Below are 19,991 nucleotides of genomic sequence, written 5' to 3' on the forward strand. Positions count from 1 at the left end.
CACCTATTATTTATGTTAGGTGAACTGAAATTAAAAATAGTGACAATACCAAATGCTGGCAGGGATACGGAGAAACTGGATCTCATACATTGCTGGTGGGGATGAAAAATGGTACAGCTTTTCTGGAAAATAGTTTAGCAGTTTTCTTTAAAAACTAAATATACATTGCACTTTTGAGCATTTATCCCAGAGAAATGAAAATTTATGTCCACACACAAACCTGTACATGATTGCTCATAGCAGTTTTATTTGTAATAGCCCCAAATGGGAAACAACCAAAATATTCTGCAACAGGTGAATGGTTAATCAAATTGTGGTAGTTCAGATATATATACTATTAGTTTTGTTTTTTGGCAGCATCTGGACTAATACACCATGGAACACTACTCAGCAATAAAAAGGGATGAACTATTGTTAAATGCAATAACTTGGATGGATCTCAATGGCATTATGCTGAGTGAAAGAAGCCAATTTCAAAAAGTCATATACTGCAAGATTCCATTATATAACATTCTTGAAATACAAAATTATAAAAATGGAAACAGTAGTGGTGGCCAGGGGTTGGGAGGTGGGTACTACTGTGACAGAGTAGCACCAGGGGAAATTTTTGTGGTGATGGAATAGGTCTGTATCTCGATTGTGTTCGTGGTTTCATGAATTGACACATGTGATAGAATGACATAGGACCATATAAACACTTTATATCAATGTCGGTTTCCTAGCTTAGATACTGTACAGCAATTATATAAGATGTAATCAATGGGGGAAACTGGGTAAAGGGTACACAAGATCTCTCTGTACTGTTTTTGCAACTTCCTGTGAAATCTATTTCAAAATTAAAAGTTTAAAAGAAAATTCCCTCTGAGACATCTCTTCTTTCATCTTTCTGTGCATTTCCTCTTTTCCTGGACATGGCTTTCTCTCTCTTTGGTGCTAGGTGCTATGGTGCTCAATCTCTTTCTTTTCCCCTTTTCCCTATGCATTGAGTTTTCCTTTAATTGGCCTTAATGCAAAACCAAGGCATTCCCCAACCTCCTGTTAATCCTATTCTTTTAATAAAGGTTACGTTTTAACTTGCTTAATTTTAAAAGCAGCAACGTTCTAACTCTAAAAAAAAATCTTTTAAATAACAAACCCCACAAAGTAGTCTGCTTTTCATTTTATAAGCCACAGTTAATCATTGTTCTTAAGGTCAGTAGCCCACAATACAAACATGTTTCCAACAATCGCCTCAGAAGATAATTTTTGTTTTATATGTCTGGTATCTATGGATTATGATCACACATTCAGGATTTACTGGGAAAAGAGTGATATAAAATATTATGTTCCGTTAGTTTTTCATATAAATACACACATCAAAAATATAATCCTTTGCCAGGCCATGTGTCTAGATTTTTCATTTGGAAAATATGATCATTATAACTATCAACTACAGAACACCAAACTGAATACAGCCCTTTCCTGAGGTCTTGCAAACTTAATCTGGCAACACTTTGGAAAAGTACTACTTAAGGTTCTCAAGAACCCAACGAGCCCTCTGGCTCTTCCAGTGGCCTCAGCCCTAAATATTGAGTCCTTTGAAAAAATTATGAGTTGCAGGTGTTTAAACTTTCAAGTGTTTTCTTTTGGTCTCTTCATTAACTGCTAAGTAACCAGTCCTTAACAACAAAAAAGGATTTTACTTTATGAGGATGATCTTTACACTTAATGCACTTCTGCATTTTTCTTCCGTCCACTTTCCTTCTTATCTCTTTCAACCAAACGTTTCCCCTCTTTTCTAAACTCCATTATTTAACAAAACACCAAACAAGGATAAAATTAACCCAAAAAACCCACTCCGTTGCATTGCGGTTCCATTGGCTTGAAAACGAAGGAAGTTTGTCCCTTGCGGTGATCCGTCCTAGTGTTTGCCTGCAGCAAGATGGCGGCGGTCTCAATGTCAGTGGCGCTGAGGCAAGCGTTGCGGGGGAGAAGGGCAGCGGCTGTAGCTGCCGTTTCCGTTTCCAAGGTTCCGACCAGGTAACAGCATTGTGAGGCTTCTTCAAGCTTCTTGGGTCTCTCCACTTTTGCGGAGGTCTCTGCTGCTGGGTCCCGGAGAAGGCCTCGGGAAAACGTCCTCTGCTGACCCTTTGCTCGGGAGAGGGCGGGCGGATTTGGGACTAGCTGCGACCTGGGGAAGCTTGGCCAGGCCAGCGGGGGCGTGAATGCGGGGAGGGGGGAGGAGTACCTCTGGTTTCTTGGAAACTTGGACTGCTGCTGTGAGGGGTATGTGGAGTGGGGCTGTCTCCGGAGCTAAGAGCCGAGCCCCCAGAGAGAGGGGGCGGAGTCTCACTCATTTTTCTCCCCACTTTCCGCACCCCTCCATTTTTTACCTGTTTGCCCATCACTCCAGTCTTTACTGGAGGGTTAAATCACTCCCTCCCCTTCCACGGCTTTAGGTGATATTGATTGGGTTTCTGCACTGAAAGACTGTTTTATTTATCAGGCTGCTTGGGAGGAAAACTTGGTTGGAATTCAACGTTAGTAAAAATATCACTACTAGTAGTACTGGAAAGTAATTTTTAAAAGACTGGTGGTAATGCCGGGAGTTTTCCCATCCAGAATTTTATTAAAGCCTCACAGTAATACAGTAATTCAGAGATTGTTGTCGTTCATTGTTTTGCCTTGAAGCATTTTTGTGATGGTGATTTCTTTTTCGACCGCGTTACTTAACCCTCCATTTCCCTATTTTTCTGAATTTTCCTGACTTTATTATAGTACTAACACAACAGCATGAGCGCGCACGCGCGCGCACACACATTCTAGCATTTTTGTCTGCGAAGAATTATTTTGTTCCATTGCTATCTTCACAGCTTGTTAGTATAAATACTAACCAGGGCTTATGTTCAGTATCTTCTACATGAGTGCTTAGAACAGCGATGGAAAGACTGGATGGACAGATGTGAAGGGGTGGGAGGAATGGGAGTGGTTAAAAATTGAAAAGAGCGTCTAGTGAAACGCTAATTAGTTTAGTGTTATGTTAAACATAAAGGGAATACAGAGAGTTAGAACTAGAATTAATTAGAAAGGATTTTTGGAGGTAAGTTTTTTTAAGGTTTTAAATAGTGGATGATGGATGGGAAAGATGATGTCAGTGGCTTATGAAAAGTCTCGAAGGCAATAATAGAGCGATGTATACATAATATAGTGTCGTTGAAAAATAAGAATGCTAAGATTGGGGAAAGGTAAGTCTGTACAACAACAGTTAACTGTTCTACCCATGAGTATTTCTCTAAGGTGACATACTCCACTGGTTGACTTAGGTCTAGAATAGAGGTGACCAAGGTTAGTTCTTATTCTCCTAGATACTATGGGCATTAATTTTGCATTCCCGAGAAGTTCACGGTATTCCTAGAACTGAGAACAAATTTGAAGGGTCCATGGCTAATCAAAACATGGATGTATGTCTAAGTCACAGCCATTTTGTTAGCAATTTATAGTTGTCGAAGTTAAGATACTAGATTTTGGAAACTTTGGTAATTAGTACTACTTATCCACATTTAAAGAGTTTCTGCTTGCAAATGTGTTAAAAGAGATTTGAAAATAAAATTTTAAATCATGTAAGATGACCTTTGTTTCAGACTTTAAAAAACTTGAAAGCCAAGGAAAACGAATTTTAAGCTCAAGTGAAACGATACATTTATTTGCTTTCTTTACCACCTTTTTTACCCGAAGAGCTTATGTTGTTCACTTCACCTTGAGAGAAATTTATGGCACGTCTCTCTTAGATATTATTTGCTTTTCGTCCTTAAGCACTCTCTTCACATTATGTTTTGAGAGTAATGAGGATCTGAAAAGGTAGAGCGTGGAAAGAGAACCAATTAATGGGGACATCTGCATCTAAAATTCATTTTATTGTATTGCTTAGAAAATATTTGCAAATGATGTGACATTTCAGATCACTTGAGTGAAATGAAGGGGGATAGAATCAGTAAGGCCCTTGATAAGGAAGGGAGTAGTGAACAAATACAAATATTGAAGAAAAGGAACTATCGGCAGAAGGAAAGAAGCAGTTAACTGCTACATTAACTTACATGAATTTAACTTTAGTATATCAGTAAAAAAACCAAAGAGCAAACCAAAAAACCCAACAATGTGTACACACAAGAAAGAGGAAAAATTGTTTAAACAGTGTAGTTGATTCAGCTGATCTAGTTGCTGAGATCTTGCTTTAGAGTGAGTCTGTTTCCCCATGCTTCTTACTTCCCTGGGCTGAAGGAGAGCGGGGACAACCCGGGATATATGGCCTACATTTATTCTTAGTTTCCCTGACTTTCCTAAGGGATTGTCCAGGGTAAGTTTAACTATTTAGGATATTAATCTAAAATCAGATAAAATGGCACTCTATTTCAAAATAGCAATACTTGGGACTCAGGACATGTGATACAGTGTTTTTGTTTTTGTTTTCTTTAACCTATTCATGCATACTTACCTCACCTAGCCCTGTTCTATCACTTCTCAATTGGACTGAGTCTTGTGTTTACCTCAAACATAGCTCCTTAGGGTCTTCAGAGGGTGTTAATTAATACTGGTGGGGACTGAGTGTATGGGACCTTTTTGTGAGGCCTATTTTGTGCTCCAGTCTCTGGCTGTATTTTGTTGCTATGTTTCCTTTTTCAGCGTTAGATAAGCCAGTAGGAATATGAGTCTGCAGGAACCTTCAATGAGTAAGAGGCACTAAATTTGATAAGAGTTCTGTGTGTATTACACCTTGCTAAGAAACTGTCTCAGCCCTAATTTGAAAAACATTTAGGACATTTAAAATCAGTAGGTTGGCTTCTGCTTCAGATAAGGTGGATAAACAAATTCCCCTGAAGGGCAGCTACGTTTTGCTGTCTGGAACATATCAAAGCCAAGTTTTGTGAGCTTTCAATGTTTCTAATGTGTTTTCTAATAGGTTTCATTGTTTTGCTTATTTTCCTCATTAAAAAATACCCATAATTAGTTGGTCTGTTTTCATCAGTAGCAGACATCTTTGTTGATTTAAATATTTTAACACTAGTAAATATTAGAATAATGTCTTGGCACATAGTAAACCTTACCTAAATAAATGCTGATTTTATTATTGGTTTGAATAGCCTGAATATTTTTCTTTTCTTTAGTCTCGATGGTGGATATCGTGGTAGATGGTATTATTATTTATAATATTAATTTCCATTCCCTGTGACAGGATTATACATCACCACCCCACTGGCCAAGTGACTTGTTTTGACCAATGAATTTTTTTTTTTCAAGGGGACCATCTCCTCTCCCCGCCTTTTTTTAAAAAAATTAATTATTTATTTATTTTTGGCTGCATCGGGTCTTAGTTGTGGCACGGGGGATCTTTCATTGCGGCGCGTGGGCTCGCTCCTCTCTAGTTGTGGTGCGCGGGCTTCTCTCTAGTTGTGGTGCATGGCCTTCTCTCTAGTTGTGGCGCATGGGCTCCAGAGGGCATGGGCTCTGTAGTTGTAGCGCATGGGCTCTCTAGTTGTGGCACGTGGGCTCAGTAGTTGCCGCACGTGGGATTAGTTGCCCCGCGGCATGTGAGATCTTAGTTCCGGACCAGGGATCGAACCCGTGTAATCTGCATTGGAAGGCAGATTCTTAACCACTGGAGCACCAGGAAAGTCCCTTGACCAATGAAATGTTAACCAGGAATGTTATACCATGTCAAGCAGAAGCTCCAAGAGCTATCCCATGTTTTGCCATATCATTTTTTCCTCTGCTGTCCCTGGTGGGGTCTTTTCTTTCAGCCTAGATCCTGGAATAAAGATAACATGGAGGAAAGCAGAAGCTGATTCTTATAGGTTATATAAAATGTAAAGTGACTAAGAAACAAACTTTGTTATAAGCCACGAAGTTGTTTGGATTGTTGGCTGCCTCAGCATAACAACCTATACTGACTCTTCTACACACAAGTGAACATGCACACACACACTTGAAAATGAGCAGGTTTTTTTTTCTTTAATAAGTTTATTTATTTTTGGCTATGTTGGGTTTTTGTTGCTGCGCGCGGGCTTTTCTCTGGTTGTGGCGAGTGGAGGCTACTCGTCGTTGTGGTGCACGAGCTTCTCATTGTGGTGCCTTCTCTTGTTGTGGAGCACAGGCCCTAGGTGCACGGGCTTCAGTAGTTGTGGCATGTGGGCTCAGTAGTTGTGGCTCATGGGCTCTAGACTGCAGGCTCAGTAGTTGTGGCGCACGGGCTTAGTTGCTCTGCGGCATGTGGGATCTTCCTGGACCAGGGATTGAACCTGTGTCCCCTGCATTGGCAGGCGGATTCTTAACCACTGCGCCACCAGGAAAGTCCCTAAATAGATTTTTTTTTGTACTCAAGCACTTCTTTGACAAGTGTCCTGATTCCTCTTTTGTTTTCAAATTTAAAACAGAGGTGGAAATGAATTTAATTTGAGAAAGGGTACTCACAGAACATGAGAGCTCTTTAGGAATAATAGTAGCTAAATGTGATTATTAGACTTGCTGTGTGCAAGCTACTTTACATGAAGTTTTTAAAAGTTGATAATACATGGGACTTAATGAAGAAAGATGGGGCAACTTGATTCCTGTATAATACATTTTAGAGAGGTCTCTGGGTGTGGGGTGAATGCAGAATAAGACCATTTCAAATGGAAAAGCTTCTAAAATATATCCTTTGGTGAATACTGAGAATCATTTTTATGATGTTTATTCTGAGTACAAATTAATAATGGCAGCTAACATTTATTTCTCACTGTGTATTAGCCACTGTGCCAAGGACGTTACCTTTGTTATCCCATTTCTCACAGTAATCCTACAACTCACATGTTTTTATTCTCATTTTTCAGACAAAGAAACATTTTAATTTTACATTACTAGGAAATAGTCTGACTTAGCAATTTAAAGGAATATGTTGACTTCTGCAGAGAGAAATATTATGTCTGATAATAGTAAATTAAAACCTCAGTGTCTTATCTGTTTTCCTTTTAGCAAGGTATATATATATATATATATATATATATATATATATATATATATATATATTATTTTATGTTGGAGTATAGTTGTTTAACAATGTTCTATTAGTTTCAGGTGTATAGCAAAGTGATTCAGTTATACATATACATATATCTATTCTTTTTCAAATTCTTTTCCCATTTAGGTTATTACAGAATATTGGGCAGAGTTCCCAGTGCTATACCGTAGGCCCTTGTTGGTTATCTATTTTAAATATAGCAGTGTGTACATGTCAGTCCCAAACTCCCAGTCTGTCCCTCCCCTCAAGGTATATTCTTTATTTAAAAGACTATCTGATGCTCTTTACTTTCATTCCATCATTCCTTTTATACAGCTAGAGTCTCCAATTGAGGAATTAGGGTTTTTTGTGGTTATTTTTGTGGTAAGGATTTTTTCCCCTAAATTTTGTAATTATTTTTGATGAGAGACTTTGTATAGGTAACTTGATTATTATACTTTCTTACCCTCTTAAACAAAATACATGTAAGGTATGTATTAAACAAGATATACTGAACATATTTTTCTTTTTCTTTACTCTAGTGATCATTAGGAAATAGAGTTACCGTATTCTGCTGCCTTTAAAAACTATCAAGTGTCTGTTGTGCTTTCTGAGTTCTTGTGTCTACTTTTTAATAGTGTTTTTGTATCCTTCCTTGACTGGTCTGCTCCCCTTTAGCAGTTCCACTGCCACTTTTTGTTTATCATGGATTTGAATACCAAGCAAGTAAAACCTGGTAGAATTTTGTATAAAATGAAGTAGGCTTAATAAAGCTTTGATAATGGCTGAAATTTACTTTGTTGTGATTAAAGCCTTGAACTTTTTAAAGGTTGACAGATAATACATATAATACATGAGCTCTTATTATAACTTTTCTTTTTTTCAGTTTGCAGTATCCAGAGACCCTGATGGAACCTTTGCAGTGATCACATTCTTCATAACAACTTTCATCTAAATATTTGGATATTTTAGCAAACTGTTCTAAGACTTTTGTCCTTTAAGTAATGGCATGAGAACAATTCAGAATTTCTGTTTCAAATTCTCTGTTTGTTACTGAGTATTTTAGTAGGTGTATACAACCTTAGGTTCTTTAGAACTAGTTAGTTGCTCAAATGTGGCTTTTCCTTCTTGTCTTTACTCACTAGACTTAATTTTTCCTCTATGGGATCATGCTCCAGTTCAGTTGTTTTTAAACCCTTGCTGTGCATCAGAATCACTTGCTGTGTGCATAAATAATTCAGATGCCTTGGTCCCAGTATATATTGGTTCAGTAAATTTAGGTTGAGACCTAGCTCTATAGTGATTCTGAAGGGAAGCTAGGGCTGAAAACTACTGTTTTTGGTTTTTTTTGTTTAATAGTTTCCATGCTATGTCTTGAAGGACTTCAAAATGCATTTTGCCTTAGGTGGAGGAGATTTCCAGAAACAAATGCTTCTATTTTTGCATGTTTTCCTAATCTAAGTTTTGTTTTTCACCCATGTATAGTATAGAGGCTTTTTCTTGGAGAAACTTTCCTTTGAGGCAAAGCAGGCATTTTGATAATTTTGGAGAAAGCAGGCCATGTTACTCGCTCTCCAGAGACTCTTGTTCTTCCTTTTGGAAGGGCTCAGGTTTAATATAGCGCAGCTGTTGAACTCTGCCCTTCAGAGTTTTAAGAAGAAAGTGTTTTATCCTTTAAAATGGAAATGCCTTTTTTAGGGAGGTGGTCTTTGGCTGGATATAGTTCTCTAAGAAAGCTTTTCTAGAGTTCTTTTGTTTCAGTGATTTCTTAGAATTATTTCAGATGTTGAGAGCACTGTCTCTGAAGTAAAGATCTGGCTGCTTTTCTAATGTGTTTTGCTGTATCCTTAACATAGCTAGATGAGGAGTTTATTTCTTTGTGTTTTCTAGGACTTAAAAATATGTTCTTTTCTTTAGTCAGCCACTCCATACATAAGTAAATGGTCCTTGAATAGGGTTTACTAGACAAAAGATCCTGTTCTAGATGACTGTTCAGCAAGCCATATGCTTCTCCTAAAAATGTCAGTCTGTCTTGATGAGCTTTAAAGTGAATACAGATGTTTTGGCTCTTTTGAGGACTACCACCCTTTGTGTGGAAAGAGTACTTCTTTTTCAAGAAATTTCTTCAATATACTTATAGAAGTTTGCATGAAATTTATATTTATAACTTTTGTCTCTTAAGTCTAATGAAATTAGATTTAATTAGACATTAGTAATTTGAATTTAATTTTAATATCCTTAGTACAAATGAGATTTGGAGAAATAAAATGGGTCTTAATAAGCTTTTGTTAAGATTTTGAATTTATTTGGTCTTTTTAAAAATTTGTAACTTAGAGTGCTATTTAATATTTTTATGCAATGAAAGGTGATATTTTGGCAGGAAGGGATACCTTTTTAGATGTTCGGTGTCTTCTACTTTGGTAGGTTAACTGTAGAAGTTATAATTCATAGATTCATATAATGTTTGAGGTGGAAGAAAACTCTTGGATCATCCTGTCTGACCCTTTGTTTAATGCAAGGATCTCCAGAACTTCCTGCTTCTTGATTATCTAGCAGTTGAGGAATATATGGTGAATTACTGGTAGCCCTAGAAAACCCTCTATATTTTTAGGCTCACTGGTAAATGAAGTTTCTCTTTAATATTATATGGAAAAATTCTAACTCTCGTGCACATGTCAGCTCTTCAGATAATTGAAGACATTTGTCATTGGTCATTCTCCTTCTGAGTCTGTGCTCCAGGCTTAGCATGTCTAGTTTGTTTACCCCTAATTAATGACCAGATTTATTACCTCTTGGTACTCCTTAGGATGAATTTCATTTTTTCAGTATCTTTCTTTGAACTATATACTGTATTTTAAACTAAATGAGATGATCAGAAGTGGTAGTCTAGTGAATTTAAACCAAATTAAAGAAAAGCATTGACTCTCAATTGGATTTAACATTTTTTAATTTTTAAAATTATAAAGAAAAATCCACTATTTTCCTTTTGGTGAACAGTTTTTAGAATTTTAACAAATGTATAGATTTGTGTAACCATCTCAATAATCAGGGTACAGAATACCAAAGGACTTCACCCCAAAAGACTCCACCCCAAAAGAGTCCCTCCCTACCCTTATAATCTCTGGCAACAAATAATCTTTTCTTCATCTCCATAGTTTTGTAATGTTGAGACTGTAATATAAATGGAACCATATGGTATACAACCTTGTGAAGATTGGTTTCTTTCACTTAACATAATGCCTTTGAGATTCTTCTAAGTTGTGTGTATCAATAGTTCATTCTCTTTATTGCTAAATCATATTCCATTGTTTGGATATACCACAGTTTATCCATTTACCCCTTGAAGAACATTTCAGTTTTTTCCAGTTTTTGACCGTGGTAAATAGAGCCACTTTAAACATCTGTGTACAGAATTTTATGTAAACATGATTTCATTTCTCTAGAGTAGATACCCAGGAGGGAGATTTCTGGGCCGTAGGTAATATACTTCAACTTTATAAGGTACTGCAAAACTATTTTTCAGAGTAGTCATACCATTTTGCTATTCCAGCAGCAATGTATGGAAATTTAGTTGCTCTGCATCCTTATTAACATTGGTATTGTCAGTATTTTTAAATTTAGCCATTTTAATTGGTGTCTAACGATAATTCAATGTGTTTTTTTTTTTTAACAATCAAGCTTTATTCTTTCTAACGTCAGTTTTTATTTATTTATTTATTATTATTTTTTTGGTTGTGTTGGGTCTTCGTTTCTGTGCGAGGGCTTTCTCTAGTTGTGGCAAGCGGGGGCCACTCTTCATCGCGGTGCGCGGGCCTCTCACTATCGCGGCCTCTCTTGTTGCGGAGCACAGGCTCCAGATGCGCAGGCTCAGTATTGTGGCTCACGGGCCTAGTTGCTCCACAGCATGTGAGATCTTCCCAGACCAGGGCTCGAACCCGTGTCCCCTGCATTAGCAGGCAGACTCTCAACCACTGCGCCACCAGGGAAGCCCCCATTGTGTTTTTTATAACAACTTGATTGAGATATAATTACCATATAATTCATTCATATAAAATGTATGATTTGATGGTTTTTAGTATATTCACAGAGTTGTGCAACCATTCACAGTCAATTTTAGAATATTTCTGTCACTCCAAGAAAAAATCCTGTGCTCGTTAGCTGTCACTCCCTGTTTCTCCCTTCCCCTAGCCCTAGGCAACCACCAATCTGCTTTCTGTCTTTTAGGTTTGCCTACTCTGGACATTTCATACAAAGAGAATCATATGTGATCTTTTGTGACTGGCTTCTCAATGTTTTCAAGGTTTAACCAAGTTGTAGCATGTATCAATACTTGATTCTTTTTTATTGATGAATAATGTTCTATTGAATGGACATATCACACTTTATCCACAAGTTGATGGACAGTGGGGCTGTTTTCACTTTTTGGCTAGTATGAATAACGTTCTGTGAACATTTTTGTACAGGTTTTTGTGTGACACAGGTTTTCATTCTTTTAGGTATATACGGAGGGGTTGAATTGCTGGACAATATGATAACTCTGTGTTTAGCCCTCTGAGTAACTGCCAGACTCTTTCCAAAGTTTCTGCACCACTTTACATTCCCACCAGCAGTGAATGAGGGTTCCATTGGCTTCACAGGCTTGCCAACACCCGTTATTACCATCTTTATTATAACCATCCTAGTGAGTATGAAGTGGTATCTGGTGGTTTTGATTTGCATTTCCATCATGGATAACTCATGTGGTTTTAATATGTATTTCCCTAATGGCTAATAATATTGAGGTGAAGTGTCTGTTATGTCTTTTGCCAATTTTTAAGTTGGGTTGTTTATTTTCTTATTGTTGAGCTTTGAGAATTCTTAAAATATTCTGAATATAAGATCTTTGTTAGATATGTAGTTTGCAAATATTTTCTCCCCATCTGTAGCTTTTCTTTTCATTCTTTTAACAGTATCTTTCAGAGAGTAAAAATTTTTAATATTGATAAAGTTCACCAGTTTTTTTCTCTTATGGACTGTACTTTTGTTGTCATATCAAAGAACTCTTTGCCTAACCCCAGGACATGAAGATTTTTTCCTCTGTTTTCTTCTTGAAGTTTTGAAATCTTTTTATTCAGATCTATGATCCATGTTGAGTGAATTTTTATATAAAGTGTGAGATTTAAGTTGAGCTTAATTTTTTTTTGCATATGGACGTATATTTGTTCCAACACCATTTATTGTAAAGACTATTCTTTTACCACTGAATTGCTTTGGGGCCTTTGTCAGTAATCAGTTGACTATATTTGTCTGGGTCTGTTCCATTGATCTAAATCCGTTTGCCAATACCACATAGTCTTGATTACTATAGCTTTATAGTTAATGTATTGTAATTGAGGAGTTGTGATTCTTCCAATTTCATTCTTGTTTTTCAAAAATTTTTTAGCTATTCTAGTTCCTTGGCCATTTTGTCTAAATTTTAGAATCATTTTTATCCATATCTCTGAAAAATCCTTCTGAGGTTTTGGTTGGTGTTATTTTAGATCTATAGACTAATTTGAAGAGAGTTGTCATTTTTACTGTGCTGAGCCTTCCAGTCCATATATATGGACGTCTCTTCATTTATTTATTGATTTCTTTCATCAGTGTTTCGTAGTTTTGAATCTGCAGATCCTGTATGTTCTGTTAGATTTATGCCTACATATCTCAGTTTGGGGGAGCTATGGTAAATAGCCTTGTTTTTTAAAATTTCAGTTTGTAATTGTACATTGCCATATATAGAAATAGGACTGATTTTTGTGTGTTTGACTTTGCAGGCAACCTTGCTATATTCATTTGTTAGTTTTTTATGTATTTTGTAGATTCTTGGGGATTTTTTAAGTAGGTAATCATGTAGTATGTGAGTAAGGACAGTTTATTTATTCTGTCCAATCTCTATACCTTTGTTTCTTTTTGGTTTCCAGAAGTGTTAAACAAGGGTGATGACAGTAGACATTCTTGCCATTTACTGATCTTAAGGGAAAGCTTTCAGTTTTTCACCGTTAAATATAATGTTAGCTAAAGATTTTTTTGGTAGAAATGCCTTTTATCAGATTGAGGAAGTTTCTACTCCTAGATTGCTAATAGTTTTTTTTTTTTTTTAATTAATTAATTAATTTATTTTGGCTATGTTGGGTCTTCATTTCTGTGCGAGGGCTTTCTCTAGTTGGGGCAAGCGGGGGCCACTCTTCATCGCGATGTGCCGGTCTCTCACTATCGTGGCCTCTCTTGTTGCAGAGCACGGGCTCTAGACACGCAGGCTCAGTAGTTGTGGCTCATGGGCCTAGTTGCTCCGCGGCATGTGGGATCTTCCCACACCAGGGCTTGAACCCGTGTCCCCTGCATTGGCAGGCAGATTCTCACCCACTGCGCCACCAGGGAAGCCCCCGCTAATAGTTTTTAATCATGAATGGATGTTATATTTTATCTAATGCCTTTTCTGTATCAATTGATATATTATTATGGTTTTTCTTCTTTAGCCTGTCAATATGTTGAATTATGTTGATTTTTCAAATACTGAAGCAGCCTTGCATTCTCAGGATAAATCCCACTTGGTTGTGTTATTTAATTCTTTTTATATACTTCTGTGTTTGATTTGCTAATACTTTGTTGAGGATTTTTACATCTATATCTATGAAGGATATTGGTTGTAGTTTTCTTTTTATGTTCTATTTTTGTTTTGATATCAGGGTATAATACTGGACTCATAACATGAGCTAGGAAGGACTTCTTCATCTTCTGTTTTCTTTTGAATTGCTTTAGTTCCATCCCACAAATTTTGATATGTTGTATTTTATTATCTTTTGGTTCAAAATATCTTATTTCCCTCCAGACTTCCTTTTTGATGCATGGATTATTTAGAAATGTTTTAATTTCCAAGAATTTGGAGATTTTTCCTCTCATCTTTCTGTTTCTGATTTCTAGTTTAAGTCCATTATGTTCTGAAGACCCGATTCCATGGGGTTTCCCTTTTTAGTTTCCATCTAGAAACTTGTGGCTCTTGCTACCTTGTTCTGTAGTGCAGTCCTACAGTTACATTTGCATCAGGGGCTAAGGGATGGGAAGACAGAGAGAGAAAAAAACCAAAAAAGCAGTAGGTGTTGGTCCTACCTTCTTAAAATCACAACTTCAATGAATGGAGAAGAAGGTTTCCTTCCCTCTAGTTCTTGGCTCTTGCAGGTTTCCATGTGTGGAAGCTGTAGGATTGCCTACCGCTTGGTGCATGAGAAAACAAAGAAAAGAGAAAAAAATGGGTGATTTCCCACTCAAACATTTCTGTTAGTTCCCTTTCTAGCTTCTTGGGACAGAATGCTTCTCCTCCAGGAGTGCTCGTTTCTAGGTTTCCAGTTGCATTAAGTTCAGGCAAGGGCTACTGGAGGGAAAAAATATGGTAAACTCGTCTCTGGTTGAGTGATACTTTGAATTCTGGTAATCTTCCCTGATCTGCTTGCTATTTATTTTTCAGTGTTCAAATAGCTTTTCCAAGCATTGTGTCCAGAATTTATGGTTGTATTCAGTGGGGGAGACAGGATAGAGTGTGCTTACTACATCTTACCAGGGCCAGCCAGCCTAGGATGAATTATTTAAAAGCTAAATTCTAATATTTCTTGCATTTTAGCACATCTGAATAGATTTAAAAGATCTAAAAGGTGACCCCCAAAAAGTTCTTCATAGAATCAGATTCTAAACTGTTGATTCTCAACTGTGGTAGGAGGAAGAATCTTAGAAATGGGCCAGAGGAAGGGTTTCAAAGAAAATACATGTGCCCTTGGTTGAAAATTATGACATTTAATAAAAGACGGAAATTTATTGCCCATGTAAATGGGCAGGAAAATACATTGAGTCACTGTATTAGACCACCAACCAATAAATCTTAATTTCTTTGAGAGGGTGTAGGAGTCAGAGATTTATTTTGAGTAACTGATGGAAGTGTTGGTGACTTCCTTCTAGAGATGTATACACTCAAATATATAAAATCAAGAGTTACATTTCCAGGGGATTCATGGATCCCAGGCTTTGTAGCCCTTCCATAGAGAGCATTAGATCTTATACGACGTTTTGTTTATACTAGCTCTTGTGTAGACTGTTCTCAGTTGCAAGTGACAGAAACCTAGAAACTCAAACGACTAGCATAGACAAGAAGATGAAATTGGTTTATATTGGTATTATCAAGCAATGAAAAGGGCAAGGGTACTGCTAACTGGTCCCAGGGGTCAGAGCTAGAAAGCTACTAGGCTCTCTCTCTAATTTGTCTCTGCCATTTGTCAGCTACTACTTCAACTTGTTTTCTTTGATGTGGCAGATATCACAGCTGATGGAACATAATAGTGTTCAGCTATTTAACACTGAAAAACTGAAGTTTTTTTCAGGCTTATATCTCATAGCTTTATCATGAGGGAGGGACTGAAAATCCCTTTCTTTGGTACCAAGTTTTAAAAATCTTGGGGGAGGGCTTCCCTGGTGGCACAGTGGTTAAGAGCCCGCCTGCCAATGTATGGGACACGGGTTCGAGCCCTGGTCCGGGAGGATCCCACATGCTGTGGAGCAACTAAGCCCATATGCCACAACTACTAAGCCTGCGCTCTAGAGCCCGTGAGCCACAACTACTGACCCCGCATGCCACAACCACTGAAGCCCACACACCTAGAGCCCATGTGCTCTGCAACAAGAGAAGCCACCACAGTGAGAAGCCCGTGCACCACAACGAAGAGTAGCCCCCCGCTCGCCGCAACTAGAGAAAGTCTGCGCGTAGCAACGAAGACCCATTGCAGCCAAAAATAAATAAATAAAATAAATAAATTTATTTAAAAAGTCTTGGGGGAATACTCAATTGAGTCAGATTAAACAGACTAAGGGTTTACTATGATATAGCCATTGTTTGTAATTGTACTTATGCTGTTGTATCATATGCATATAGGTTATAGAAACTCTGGAAGTCGGTTGTAATGAAAGCTGGGCCCCTTGAACAAAAATTAAGAACCAGGAATATTTTATTTATTCATTTATTTTTTATTTTTTGGTTGCGTTGGGTCTTCGTTGCTATGCGCGGGCTTTCTGTAATTGCTGCGAGAGGGGGCTACTCTTCGTTGCTGTGCGAGGGCTTCCCATTGCAGTGGCTTCTCTTGTTGCAGAGCACAAGCTCTAGGCGCGCGGGCTTCAGTAGTTGTGGTGTGCGGGCTCTAGAGCACAGGCTCAGTAGTTGTGGCGCGCGGGCTTAGTTGCTCTGCGACATGTGGGATCTTCCCGGACCAGGGATCGAACCCATGTCCCCTGCATTGGCAGGCGGATTCTTAACCACTGCGCTACCAGGGAAGTCCCAAGAACCAGAAATATTTTATATTGCAGTATCTTTAGGGAACAAATAATGTTTGTATATATTGTATAGACTGATCTCTTACCTTTTTCTTAAAGAACTCTGGGGTTTTGCTTGCTAAGTTTGCTCACTCATTCGATAAATACTTGTAGTTCTTTTCTAGTCTCCAAGACTGCAATTCTACACTTTAATAGGATGTATGCCCTTGGAACATCTGCTCTGAGGATGACTGTGTTAGGGTAAAAGTGTTCAATCCAAGGATAGGTGATCATTTCTTAGGATCTTGTGCATGGGCTTTGTCTTAGATTGGCATTTCCCAAAGAAGAGTATGAGACCAAGACATGGGTATAGGTCGTTTATTTGAGAGTTGACATAGGAACTAGAAGTGAGGAGCTCTGGAGTGAGACAGGGAAGGAAGGAAAAGGGGGATAATTGAGATTGCTGCAGTGAGTAAGCAGTAAGAGGCTCAGTTCCACTGGAATCTCCTAAGCATACAGAATGCCTTTCAGTATTATCCATTTGAAAGCTGGAAGGCTTGAACATTTATCTACTGGTTCTCATTTCCCTTTGGTTGAAGGTGTTAACTCCTCTGTACTCTGAGCTATACTAGTGCTCCTGAAGACCCTCAGGCATAATGGGTTCACTTCAGGTGGGATACTGGATGATGACCCGAGTCTGAGCTTCTATAGCTGTGACTGAAAAGAAAAATGGGCCAAAGGAATGTAATGTGAGCACCAAAGGTATCAGTTATAGGCTTCCTTATAACTCAAGAGTCTCTGCAACCTTTTTTGGGGGGAGGGGAGTTGCTAATAAGAATTCTTCTTATTTTTTTTTTAAAGTTTTATAACATTTTAATTTATTTATTTATTTTTGGCTATACTGGGTCTTCGTTGCGGTGCGTGGGCTTCTCTGGTTGCGGCTTGTGGGCTCAGTAGTTGCGGCGTGCAGGCTTAGTTGTAGTATGTGGGATTTTAGTTCCCCGACCAGGGATCGAACCTGGACCCCCTGCATTGGGAGTGCAGAGTCTTAACCACTGGACCACCAGGGAAGTCCCAAGAATTCTAATATCTATAATTTATTGAACACTTAGGCACTGTGGTAATTGCTTTATGTATGTTATTTCATTTCATGAAAGTGAATGATCTCATTTTAGGTGGTCTATTGATAATTATATTATAGTTTAATCTATTCCTAGGGTTGTAAATAACTCATATTTATTAGAATTTGCTTTATTCACCAATATTCTGAAGGACATGACAAAGGATCAGGACACTGAGGTCTTACAACTCATTTAACTGTAAATAATAATAGAAGTTCTCTAGGGAAGAGAACAATTCCATGTTTAAAGAATTCATGATGGCATAATACTCCCGTATTGTGTACCAGTTGACCAGTGACTGTAACATCCCAGCAGACAAAGGTCAACAACCTACAGAGTTTTCTTTGAATTTGAGAATGTAACAGGTACTAGTGGCCAGTAACCTAGTTGATCTCATTCTCTGGGTGAGCATATATTTTCCTTTCACTGACACTGTCTAAATGATTTAATGGGAGTTTTGAGAACTTTTTTCTACTGCTATCTTTTAGGCTCTTGCTCCTGTCCCACTGTCTTCTCTGATTACCTTGGTGGTAGCCTTGCTGTCCATCTTATTAACGTGTTTCAGCATACCATGTTAGTGCACAGTTAGTAGTGGTATGGATACAGTGTGCATCTGGGGTTATTTCACAAATTTCAGTTTTCTTTTCCTTCAGTTGAGACTTAAAACATTGGTATTCTGCTGCTGCTGAAGTTAATGGTTTAAGTACATCTTAGTTACTGCTTGTAAATGGCCCCTCTTTAGGGCTCAAGTTTTTATTTTGGTCCCCAATTTAATCTTTTGGTTTTGAGTTCAAACTGTTGATGTGGCCAACTCCCTTCAAATCTCTTTACTTAGTGTCCTTGACTCTAGCTTGGGAAGAACTGCTTTCCAGAGATTTTCTATTAACTCCCGATATTAGCCATGCTGCCAGGCTAATTCTTAGTTTCTTAGCTAATTAGCTTCTGGCTAATTCTGCCATTCTTAGCTTTTTTGTACTTGAAATACTCTATTGGAGCCATCACATCAGTTAATACAGCAGTTAGGAGCACATGTTTTAGAGTCAACTTTACCGACATTTGAGTGCCACCTCTGACATTTCTTGCTCTGTGTCTACTTTGTGCCTGTTTTCTGTTCTGTAAATTGGACATAATAATCTGTTTCATAAAGTATATAAAGTGCTTGGGGCAGTGCGCAGCATATGCTAAGGCCTAATAAATTGTAACAACAAAATTATCATCGTCATTAACATCATCATTATTATTCTTTCTTTTGTGACTTCTTTCTTTTAGTTCTTATTCCTTTCTTTCTTCCCCACATCTTTTCCCCCCTCCTTTCATAAATCTTACCTATATTCTAGTTCCTCTTCCTGGATTATTAGAGCATCTTAGATTTTGTCTGTTTATTTACAGTATTTTATTCACTAGTATTTAAAAGATTTATCTGCACCTGGCTTTTTCCAGATCGTGACCTCCCATGCACTCCTCAGCTCAGTGTAATCTATTTTTGTATCCACCATTCCACTGAAATAGCTTTCATCAAGGTCGACAGTGAACCTGTTGCTAAATGAATAGGCTCTTCTCAGTCCGTATCTTACATGACCGTTGCAATACAAAAGGATGACTTTCTCATTCTTGAAAGATTCTTCCTTTCACTTCTATTTTGGCTTTCCTCCTCAGTTCCCTTTGAATGCCCATCATCTTTTGCCCATTCCTTGAACTGCTAGTGTTTCTCAGTTTGATTTATAGTTCTTTACTCTTTTAAAAGTGTTTTACGTTATATAATATTTTATATACACATGAATGTATGTAACATATGTATGTTAGGAAGCATAATGGCAAAATGAATTGATGTGGACTCACCATTCAATTTAAGAATTACCAATACCTTTATTCTTTGCATACTCTCTGTGATAGGCTGAATGATACCCATTCGGCCTAAAATCTCCATGTCTTTTTTTTTTTTTTTTTTTTAAATATTTATTTATTTAGGTTGTGCTGGGTCTTAGTTGCAGCTCGCTGGGTCCTTAGTTGCGGCAGGTGGGCTCCTTAGTTGTGGCATGCGAACTCTTAGTTGCGGCATGCATGTGGGATCTAGTTCCCTGACAAGGTATCGAATCCAAGCCCCCTGCATTGGGAGCATGGAGTCTTAACCATTGCACCACCAGGGAAGTCCCCAAAATGTCCACGTCTTAATCCTCAGAACATGTGAATATTACTATTACCTTGGATGCAAAAGTGACTTTCTAGGTATGATTAAATTGAGGCTCTTGAGATGGGAAGTTATCCTATTGGGCCTGATGTAATCAAAATGGTTCACATAAGAAAGACACAGGAGGAGTCAGAGGAGAAGGAAATATCACCATGGAGGCAGAGACCAGAGTGATTTGACCACATGGTAAGGCAGCCTGTAAGAGCTGGAAAAGACAAGGAACAGATTCTCCCCTGGCACCTTCGGAAGGAACCAGCCTTGCTGACACATTGATATTAGCCCTGTGAGATTCATTTTGGACTTCTGACCTCCAAAACTGTAAGAGAGTAAATTTCTGTTGTTTTAACCCACCAACTTTGTGGTAATT

At 37.9% G+C, this 19,991-nt stretch overlaps 1 protein-coding gene and 1 non-coding gene across 5 annotated transcripts in view; one reads left to right on the forward strand and one right to left on the reverse strand.

The window, feature by feature from the left end:
- The first annotated feature begins 1,895 nt into the window (after window positions 1-1,895).
- NDUFS4 (NADH:ubiquinone oxidoreductase subunit S4) overlaps window positions 1,896-19,991 on the forward strand; it is a 123,518-nt gene continuing 105,422 nt past the window's right edge. For all 4 annotated transcript variants that reach the window (XM_059916369.1, XM_059916371.1, XM_059916370.1 and 1 more), the window contains exon 1: window positions 1,896-2,019. In XM_059916369.1, coding sequence (XP_059772352.1) covers window positions 1,922-2,019 — 98 coding nt within the window. In that variant the 5' untranslated portion in view covers window positions 1,896-1,921. The remainder of the gene's footprint in view (window positions 2,020-19,991) is intronic.
- TRNAG-CCC (transfer RNA glycine (anticodon CCC)) lies at window positions 17,313-17,385 on the reverse strand. Its single transcript has one exon. It is a non-coding gene; the product is annotated as a tRNA-Gly (tRNA).

The sequence above is a fragment of the Balaenoptera ricei genome, chromosome 3 (assembly GCF_028023285.1).
Source record: "Balaenoptera ricei isolate mBalRic1 chromosome 3, mBalRic1.hap2, whole genome shotgun sequence".
Lineage (NCBI taxonomy): Eukaryota > Metazoa > Chordata > Mammalia > Artiodactyla > Balaenopteridae > Balaenoptera > Balaenoptera ricei.